This window comes from Xiphophorus couchianus, chromosome 10 (assembly GCF_001444195.1).
Source record: "Xiphophorus couchianus chromosome 10, X_couchianus-1.0, whole genome shotgun sequence".
In the NCBI taxonomy this organism is placed as follows: domain Eukaryota; kingdom Metazoa; phylum Chordata; class Actinopteri; order Cyprinodontiformes; family Poeciliidae; genus Xiphophorus; species Xiphophorus couchianus.
The window spans coordinates 5379326-5389340 of record NC_040237.1 but is presented as its reverse complement, the minus strand read 5'-3'; the positions used below and the strand labels follow the sequence as shown (position 1 = coordinate 5389340).

At 37.9% G+C, this 10015-nt stretch overlaps 1 protein-coding gene and 1 long non-coding RNA gene across 2 annotated transcripts; one reads left to right on the top strand and one right to left on the bottom strand.

Moving 5' to 3' along the window:
- Positions 1–618: 618 nt before the first annotated feature.
- LOC114151919 (NACHT, LRR and PYD domains-containing protein 3-like) lies at positions 619–7122 on the bottom strand. The gene is made up of 9 exons (XM_028029461.1): positions 6812–7122; positions 5859–5993; positions 5678–5749; positions 3803–5588; positions 2977–3138; positions 2716–2889; positions 2452–2619; positions 1515–1561; positions 619–1436 (listed from the first exon to the last, which is right to left on the bottom strand). Exons 1-9 carry the CDS (start codon positions 6852–6854, stop codon positions 916–918), a joined length of 3108 nt encoding a protein of 1035 aa, XP_027885262.1. The 5' UTR covers positions 6855–7122; the 3' UTR covers positions 619–915.
- LOC114151920 (uncharacterized) lies at positions 930–9413 on the top strand. Its single transcript, XR_003597045.1, has 3 exons — positions 930–1062; positions 1151–1279; positions 9031–9413. It is a non-coding gene; the product is annotated as an uncharacterized LOC114151920 (long non-coding RNA).
- The last annotated feature ends 602 nt before the right edge of the window (positions 9414–10015 follow it).

Below are 10015 nucleotides of genomic sequence, written 5' to 3'. Positions count from 1 at the left end.
GAAAGACAATTTCAGAAATTGCAAAACAAAATTACCATTTTTAAATTCTCATAAAGTTATTTATGACACACTTTGGCATTTTGTAGATAAACTGCTTCTTTCAGGGGATTTTTTTCTTATAGTATGGAAGTAAGGCTGCAACTAACGACTATTTTAGTAATCAATTCTGACGATTCATCGGATTAGAAAAAATCGCTACATTCTGATTAAACATTTTCTACACAATATTAAAATATGTTTCATATCAATGAGCAAATTAAATTCCTTTTGTAAATAAAAACATTTTATTCGTGTAACTTGATCATTTGTGGCAAAGGATGCATCACCAACTAAAAAATACTGTCAGCATCTTTATTTTTTTATTAATTGCTTAATCTAAAATGACACTTTAATAATTTCAAAAGGTGATCAATATATATTTTTATTTAGAAGCTACAAATGCAAACATATTTATAGACAAATCTTTATCTCTTAAATGTCAAAATGTTGAATTTATTTTTGCAGATTTGCTTTAATTACTGCTCTGAGTATGTTGTTGAGTTTGTATACTCCAGTTAACGATTAACTGATTATTAAATTAGTTCACGATTATTTAAATAATCGATTAATCAAGCTGTATGAAAGTAAAATAAAATTGCAGTTTATTGCATAGTACTTAATGTGATTTATAATTCGGGTCAAAGGCTCATATTTACACAACTTCTTTTGACATTTTATTACAATTTATAGCAAGGATGTAAAATGGCATTTTAAGCTCACAGTCTTCGATTTTTTTAATGCTCAGTTCTAATATAATAAGCGCATTTTTGTTACATTTTACAACATAAAAAGACATTATCAGGCTCAAACATGTCAGTACTTGGCTCAGGCAGCAGTCGATGCGCTTAATTTCGACATCGGAGGGAAACTTCCGGATTAACATAACAGTACGGTTGAGTCGACCCAGCCAAGATGGAAGCCGGGGAAGACGGGCTCGGTGAAGGTGGTGTGGAAGGTGTGGAGGAGAGTCCGGTCACCACAGGAGACCCTAAAGAAGGACAGCGACCCTGCCGCCCAGTCCAGGTAAACTCCTACTTTATTGGAGTTGGGTGTAGCTGGAACAACGTCGTTCCTGCTCCCATGCAGAATCTGGTAGCTGTTTCTGTTGCAGTTCAGGCCCCAGGAGACGTCATTGCGGCCCAACCAGCGGTCATTACCCTCTCCTTTCCTCAACATCCGTCTGTAGGCCACACCGATGCAGACCCGCCCGACCCACTCCGTCTCCCAGTAGCAGCGCCCGGTCAACCCCTCTGTGCACAACACCTGGGTCCAGTAGTCGAACCTGTCCGGGTGATCCGGATACGAGTTCTTGGTCCAGCGTGTTGCTTTCTGGTTTCCATTGGAAAGAGAGAGATCCCTGTGGGCTGTGTTTGGGTCCAGGGTCAACTTCTTAAGGTCTGATAGGAAAATAAGGAAGAAAGAATTAATCGTTTATACGAGTCAAGCAAAAATAATCAAATATTTTGGCTACTTACATTTCCTCGGACCAGGTTGGATCCTGGATTCACCACATTGCTCCACACTAAAACAGATTGCTAAATGTCATCTTGGTGCTTTTGGGTTGGGGGAGGAGGTGGGTAGAGTAACCAAAAATTGCACTCAAATAAAATTGCACATATCTTTTACTCAACTTAAAGTAAAAGTAGCTGTCCAAAATAAAATGACTCAAGTAAGATTAAAAAAGGATTTGGTAAAACGTCTACTCAAGTACCACATCACTCATCAAATTATCAATCATTTAATATTTAAAAATTACATAACTGCCTTGCCTGTTAGTTTAGATGGGTGTTAGTTGTCACGTTTTCCATTCTAATTAACAATTGTTAATTAACAACAATTAATTGCTGTGAATTGTTAGCAATTAACAATTAACAATTGCTAACAATTAGCTATGGTTAATTAACAATTAATACCAAAACTCTTGGTATTGATGATACATTTTTAGACAAACTGATGGGAGAGAGAGAGGATGCAATTGACAGAAGGCAAACATATCAGCACACCACATAACAATGTTAATTAACAAAAATAGTTAATTATTAACACATTTTAAGTGGAATTAACATTTAATAATTGTTAACAATGTTAATTGTTCATTAAAATTTATTAATGTTAATTGTTCTTAAGTAATTGTTAATTAACAGCAATTTATTGTTGTTAATTAACATCATTTAACATTAATTCCATAAATATGTAAAGCATAATTTTGTTTGCTTTACATAATTATAAATTTTGTAGAGCATATAAAATTAATAAAGCTATTTTGTTTCCTTCATCATACAAAATTTCTACATAAAACACTTTATGATCATAAAGTGAGAAAATGTGAATAGATTTCAAGTTTATGAATATATTTGCAAAGAGCAAATGTAAAGTTTTTGACTGAACCCCGGCAGACTGATGCTTTGTTACCTGAGTGACTGCAGGGTGCATTGTGGGTCCTCCAACAGAGCTGAAAGCAGCAACAGCCCAGAGTTTCCTGGATGGTTGTAACTCAAGTCGAGCTCTTTCAGATGGGATGAATTCAGTGCAGATGCCAGGAATGTGCAGCCCTCTTCTGTCACTCTGCATCCTGACAAACTTTGACAAAATTATATTTCATCAAAATAACCCGTACAGCAACAACGGCAGCAACAGAGAACCATTTCTTTACTTAGGAAGTATTGCATGTTTTACCGAAGCTGCTCCAGTTTGCAGTACGAACTCCCCAGTCCAGCCGAGAACGTTCTAACTCCATGGTCCTGAAAGTCGTTGTCGGTAAGATCCAGAACTTTTAGGTGGCAGCAGGAGGAGCTGATGACTGATGCTATAGTAACCGAGCTGTTCTCTGTTAAGTTGCAGCTTCTTAGTCTAAGCAAACAAAAAAATACAAAGACAAAAGTTAAACATATAGTGTCACTTGCATGTATCTGTGTAGCAGACATGTTGGATTTTGACCTCAGTGTCTCCAGTTGGCTGTTCTTTAGCCCGTCAGAGAGTTGCTTCAGTCCTGCATCTGTCAGGTTGTTGTTGCTCAGGTTCAGCTCTCTGAGTTGGGATGAGCTGATGCCACTGGCCAGATTTTCACAGCACATCGCTGTGAGGTTGCAGGCTTTCAAACTGGACCAAGAAAAAAAATGCATGACATATGAAAACTGTGCCAGACTGTCCATATTTGACGACATAGTAGCTAGATAAATATAGCTATGTATAGTAACTTGACTGACAGAGACTCTACAGTACATTCAATCCAGAAAAACCAACTGCAGTCATGCTGAGTACTGGGATTCCTCAAGGTTTTGTGCTTGGCCCATCGCTTTTCCCCATATTAAGACACAACTGTGCATCCAGAATCAAGGAAAAACTGATCATTAACTCTGCAGAAAGTTTGTATTCACGTTTAAGATATGGCACTCTACTTAACTAAGCACTGGTGTCCTCAGGGAGATGTGCTTAGTCCATTATTTTCCACTCTCTATATACTTTTCAGAAGTAGTTTTTTTCAGTTTTACTGTAATACACAAGCAGCCTCCCTTTTTTTGAGTCTCTTGAGTTTGTTTACTTTGTCAGCCATATTCCCTGGACACCATTAAGTCTGATGTTAAGTGAAGCCCAGGGATTAGTGTCAGAATTATAAAGATCTTGCAAAGCAGTTTTCTATCCATTCTATGAAAAGTATAGTTATTTCTAAAGCGTTTATAACTTTTAAGTTCCACAATATGCATTAAAGTGAGTGTTTGGAAAGTCTCAATCTGAACTAAAAAGATCGTACCAAAGGACTTACTTTGCCACTTGGACTGTTTTCACAACAGGCATTAGTCTCAGGAGCCCCTCTTCTGACCTCATGTAGTTACTCAGATCAAACACATTAAGCTCTTCTTCTGAGGTCAGCAATACAAAGATCAGTGTGGCCCACTGGGCAGGTGAAAGGGTGGCTTGGTTCAAAATGCCTGAGCTGATGATGTCCTGAACTTCCTCCACAAGAGCGTGGTCATTCAGCTCATTCAGACAGTGAAAGAGATTGAGGCACCTTTCAGGAGATTGGCTGTCTCTGATCCTCTCCTTTATGTGTTTAATGATTTCAGTTCTGGTTCTTTGATGAGTTCTGTTGTTGGACATTAGATGCTTCAGCAACGTTTGATTGGACTCCAGTGATAGACCCAAAAGGAAGCGCAAGAAGATGTCAAAATGCCCATTTTCACACCGCAGTGCCTTTTCTACAGCTTCTTTGTAGAGGATGACCTCTGATGATTCTCTGGACATTAAACGGCGTGACACAGATGACTTCTTGACCAAAACGTTGTTGTTTTCGTTGTGGAACATGAGGTAGACATACAGCGCTGCAAAGAATTCTTGAATGCTCAAATGCACAAAGCAGAACATCTTCTCTTCACACACTGTCATCTCCTCGTTGAAGATCTGTGTGTAAACACCTGAAAACATGGAGGCCTCTGTGACCTTGATGCCATTAAGGATGAGGTCACTCTCGTAGAAGATCGGGTGACCCTTCTCCAGCTCTTTGAAAGCAAGTTTACCCAAAGCAAGGAGGTTAGTTCTCACACAGTCAGTAGTGGAGTCTCTTCTGTTTGGCAGTCTTTTCTTCATTTTCTCCACATAGAGGGACAAGAAGTGGATGTACATCTGTGTGAGACTCCTCGGTGTCTCTTTGCTGTCGTTATTCGCCAGGTTCTTCTCAAGAACACTTGCCGCCATCCAGCAGAAGATTGGTAAGTGGCACATGATGTGAAGACTTCTGCAGGATTTCACGTGTACAATCACCCGATTTGCTACGGTTTTGTCAGTAATCTTCCTCCTGAAGTACTCTTCTTTCTGTGAGTCGTTAAATCCCCGCACCTCGGTGAGCAGATCAATGTACTCAACTGGGATTTGAGCAGAAGCTACTGGTCGAGATGTAATCCAAACGAGAGCCAAGGGAAGCAGACATCCCCTGATCAGGTTTGTGAGAATCACAGAAACTGAACTTGGCTTTGTAACGTCTGACAATATTTCACTTTTCTGAAAGTCCAGCGACAGCCGACTCTCATCCAGGCCGTCCAGGATGAAGAGGATTTTGCTTTCAGGCTCGTTAAAGATTTCTGTGTCTTTTATTTCAGGAAAAAACACACAGAGAAGCTCCACCAGACTAAAAGCAGTCTTTTTCATTAAATTCAGCTCTCGAAAGGAGAGGGAAAACACAAAATCTATCTCTGTGTTTGCCTTCTCCTCTGCCCAGTCGAGAGCAAACTTATTGGCCGATACGGTTTTTCCAATACCGGCGACTCCCCTGGTGACCACGGTTCTTATGTGCCGTTCGCCTCCGGGTTGACACTCAAACAGACGATTGCAGTGGATTAACTTGTCCTGGGTTGCACGTCTCTTGGATGCAATCTCTATCTGTCTCACTTCGTGCTCTTTGTTAACCACACCACATCCGCCCTCAGTGATGTAGAGCTCCGTGTAGATCTGATTGAGAGACATCTTATTTGCATCCGCTCCAATCCCTTCATGCAAATGACTGCACTTCCTCCTCAGAGTCGCTTTCACTTTCTGTTGGCATTCGGCTAATTTATCTGAGGAAAATGGTACAAGCTTATTAATCGTGTCTTTATGATGTTGCACAACCATTTTGCATTTGCACTGAGGAAGAGGAAGTGCTTACTTTGGTTCTGCTCAGCATTGCAACTGCCTGCAACGTCTTGGTTCAGAGATTCTTTGAATTCATAATTTGATTCTGCAGAACAGAATAAATACAGAATAAAGAGAAAACATTAAAATACTAATGCATTAGTAATTAAACCCTTTTATTGAGGTATAGGTAATATGACTTCAAGTATGCCTACCTTTCCCGATTGATATATTAATGTTAATGCTGCCAATGCTGGAGCCAATGATGGAAGGAGCCACCACATTGCTGCCGCCTTGAGCAGTGAAGCTGGGCTGGAAATGATGAATTTCAGCCTGAATTGAGGAAATTCCTAAAAAGACACAGTGAATAATTAAACCCTAAACATTTAGTGACACTTTAAAAGTCTGTCGGCTCAAAGCGTCAAACAAATTCAGTAAATTCAGCATGCTGGTGCGGAGATCTTAATAAAAATGTATTTGCTCATCTGGATCTGGTTTTCAGCTAAATATGCTTCTACACAGATTTATTTTGGTCTCTCTTTTTGTTGCACATCGTCAAACAAATGCTAATTCCAGACAAAGGTGTCTTGAATAAATAAAAAAGCTGTTTTTAAATGAGTAATTCAAACCAACCTGGCTGCAACTGCATCCTAAACTTGACAACTGGTTTTACTGCTCTGGCCTGCATTCGTCACTCTGTTATGTTTTAGGGACGTTCTGGCTCACTCTTCTTTGCAGTTATGTTTTAATTTCAGCATGAGAGGCATGTTAAAGGTCACACCACAGAGGGAAGGCGCTTTTTCATCAATATTAAGAAATAATTGGGTTAAAACAAGCTCTTATATCTTGCTGAAAGATTATCTATAAGATGGTTTTGTTTTATTTCAAGCGTATTAAGATATTTGCACTAGAAGCCAGAAATAATTGGTAAGGTTTTTGCTGTGATTAGCTAGGGCCATGTTGTTTTGGATAACAATAAAATATGAAAACTTTAAATATTTTTCCTCTGGTTACTTTTGTCTGATGATGAAATTTCTTTGGTGATCTGAAACATTTAAAAAACAATCAAAATCTTTAAGGAGACAGATATGTTTTCACAGCTGAGTCGACCTGAACCAATTTTTTGCGACATTCTGAGTCATTTTTCTTAGAAAACATCCATCCTTACCTCTAGAGTCTTTAATTGCTTCATCTTCAGCCTTTTGCTCCATGTTTTGCCACGATCCTCATCCTTGTCTTGTTTCTGTTAGCTAATACGTTTCACCTCCTCTGACACTTTTTCAGTCGTTTTCTCCCAGGAAGTCACAAAGACAATCTGACAAACGACGAGTAAAGTGCAAGCAGCTTCCCTTCACAACATAAGACGATTCTTAATGATATCAGGGTAAAAGAGAAGCTTAGCAGCTTTAACAATAACAGCAGCTACTGTCTGTTTCTCAAGCGAATGCTTGGATGGAAACGAGAGAGAAGAAAACAGGAAATGTCAAAATAGTTTGAGTAATCTTCTGTGACTGGTGAGGGGGAGAATGAGCAAACCACAGCACTTTCGTTTGCTAGAAAACGAAATTAAGCTCAGTAAACTGCTTGAATGTGACAATTTGTTTACTGTACGACCAATGAAGGAAAATCAGCTTTTGTTCTTAAGTAAAAGTACAAATTCAGCCAATTGAACCCAAAGTAGAAAGGGGAAAGAAATCTATGCAATGTGGGAATTCACAGAATGTACAGTGAAGACACTGATTTATTTCTGTTAGTGTCGCTTTAATTTAATTGAATATATAATTTGTTCTTTGTCAATATCAGATAAAATGATTTTCAGATGATAAATGAAGCAAAAACAAGGGTGAAAAAAATTGAGAATTAAAACTTGGAACAGAAAATCTTATTTATTTCCATCTTGTCTTTGATTTTAAAGGAATCTTCAGCGCATTTATCAAATTGAAAATCTTTATTAAGTCATGATTAAACTGCAGTTAGTTGAGCAACTAATTTCAAGGTAAATTGTCAACATTGTTCCTGGGGGGAAGCATCAATTTAATATTGATGTTTGTCAAATAACAGATTTTTGTTTAACATTAAGTGACTTCATCCTTATGTCAACGGTTATAAAAATGTTTGTGTGTTTTATTTCCCAGAGCCTAATCAAGCACAAGCATTTTGTGGAACTAGTTGAAGAAAATGTTATCCTAACATGAGATTACATTACAACTAAAGATTCATTTTAAAGAACAATTTAAAGCGTCAGCTTTATGAAAACAAACTGCATTCCCATCAGGGCTAACTGAGTTTCTACACATTTTATACAGCTGGGATGAAGGGAGGTCAGGGTCAATAAGGCCCTACTAGAAAGGATTTCTAAAAATGAAATAGCCTGAGGAGCAGGAAGAACATTTTGCTGCAGATTCCCATATCATCAAGTTGCTCAAATTATTTAAATTACTGCATTGGAAAGATGTAAATCTTTTCTCCTTTAGTTGTTAAAGACTGTTTTCCAATCAGTGAAATTTTCCTTTAAGGCAGAATTTTAAAAAGTAGAAGTTAATTCAGCAATCATGAGGTCAAACCCTTTATAACTGCAAATCTGCACCGGCGCCATCTGAACACTAGGTGGCATCAAAACTCAAGGTTTAGTCATTTGGTTTTCTCTGCGTCTGTTGTGACAAACTGCAACTTTTGTCATATCAAGATATTTTTCCCTGTAAATACAATTTTTTCCAAAGAAAGTTTCAGGAACGACCTGAAAAGAATGAGCCGAACAAATGGTAACTTTAAAAAAACAAGAAAGAGAGGGAGAGAGAGATTATACTTTTTAACTTATTTATTATAAATTCAGGGTTTGTTTCAAATAGTTAAAATAACTTTGGAACATTTAAATACCACTCTGCATTTCAAAATTCAGATATTTTTTTTAATGTGCTACTCCGGTCTGATTAAAATGAATAGCCATAGCAACACTAGTACAATGTAAGCTGAATGAATCATCTGGTGTCGACCTGTTGGTATGGGGGGTCCCCAAATAAAAATCTGCTTAGGGCCCCAAAAAGGCTTGGGCCGGCCCTGCTTCTAGATGACTTGTCACAATTGCAAACGAGATTTCTTCCGGCTTCTTAGCTGTTTTGTCGCCAGATTCTCGTCAACAAAGTATGATTTTATGAGCAGGATCTACGGTTCTTGTTGGTTTATGTGCACAAGAAAAGTCAGCGGTTGACATAAGTAGACGGATTTCTTCATTTATCAAGGCCAGGAGCTGAGAATGTGTCTGATTTCTGCTGCGATGTTAGAAAAGCCGACCATCATTTATTCATTCCTGTCCGAGCTGACTGAGCACTCTGGCATTTAATCAGCAATGCCTTGCCTTTTTTTCTTTTTTTTTCCCCCTCTGTGCAGCCACACAAGTTGACACGAAGTTGCTGCGCCGCTCAGCCACGACAAACTCGCTGAGCATCAGGGGGTCAGGGGCTTGTGGCTGCAGGGCGTCACGACAACAGGACCTGACGGAGGAGAGACATTATTGCTCACTCACTCTCCCCTCCACCCGACATTCAGTCGGATTGTTGCTCCAAAGCTGCGGAGAATGGGAGTGTCATGACTCAACTCTTGGCCCCGGCCGCCTTGTAAGTTGTCATGATGTAACAGATGGCGTAGTCATCCTCATTAGTCACAACAAAGGAAGAAGTCTGGCCTGAATATATCAAAGCTGCTGAGACTCTAATTTCGCAAACTTGTGTTTACTGGACACGTTTGGAGTTTGTTGCAAATGAAACATAAGATTTAAGCTCTGCAAAAAGAAAGAAAAATGTAATAAACAAAATCCTACAAAGTATTTTGGTCTCGTTTCTTGTGAAAATATTTTAATACAGTTGAACTAAGACAAAACTAACTTACAAATAACTTTTAGAAGATTGTTTTAAGTAAATAATACAGTAATATCAATGAAAAAGTTGTAGTTATAACATATATATTATAACTTACGTCCTATATATTGTTGAAAAGCTACTTGTAAGTTAGTTTTGTCATATTTCAAGTATACTAAGATATTTTCCACTAACAATTATTTTAGTTATTGATTAATTTATCAATTCTTTTGACAATTAATTGATCAATCAGATAAAAAATTTTGACACATTGTACAGATTTTTTGTATAACCACTTAAGAATTTTTCATATACCGTAATATAAGAAATGTGTTAAAAAATAAAATAAACTAATGAGTGAAATTCTTTTTAAATAAGAAAATAAACATTTTATTGCCTAAAATGCAACAACAGAGCTTCCCTTCGGTGAATGAAGCTAACACAATGCCACTTGAGGAGTTCATTATATTTACAGACATAAGTGTTTTCATCTTAAATGCAAAATGTACAACTTTGGA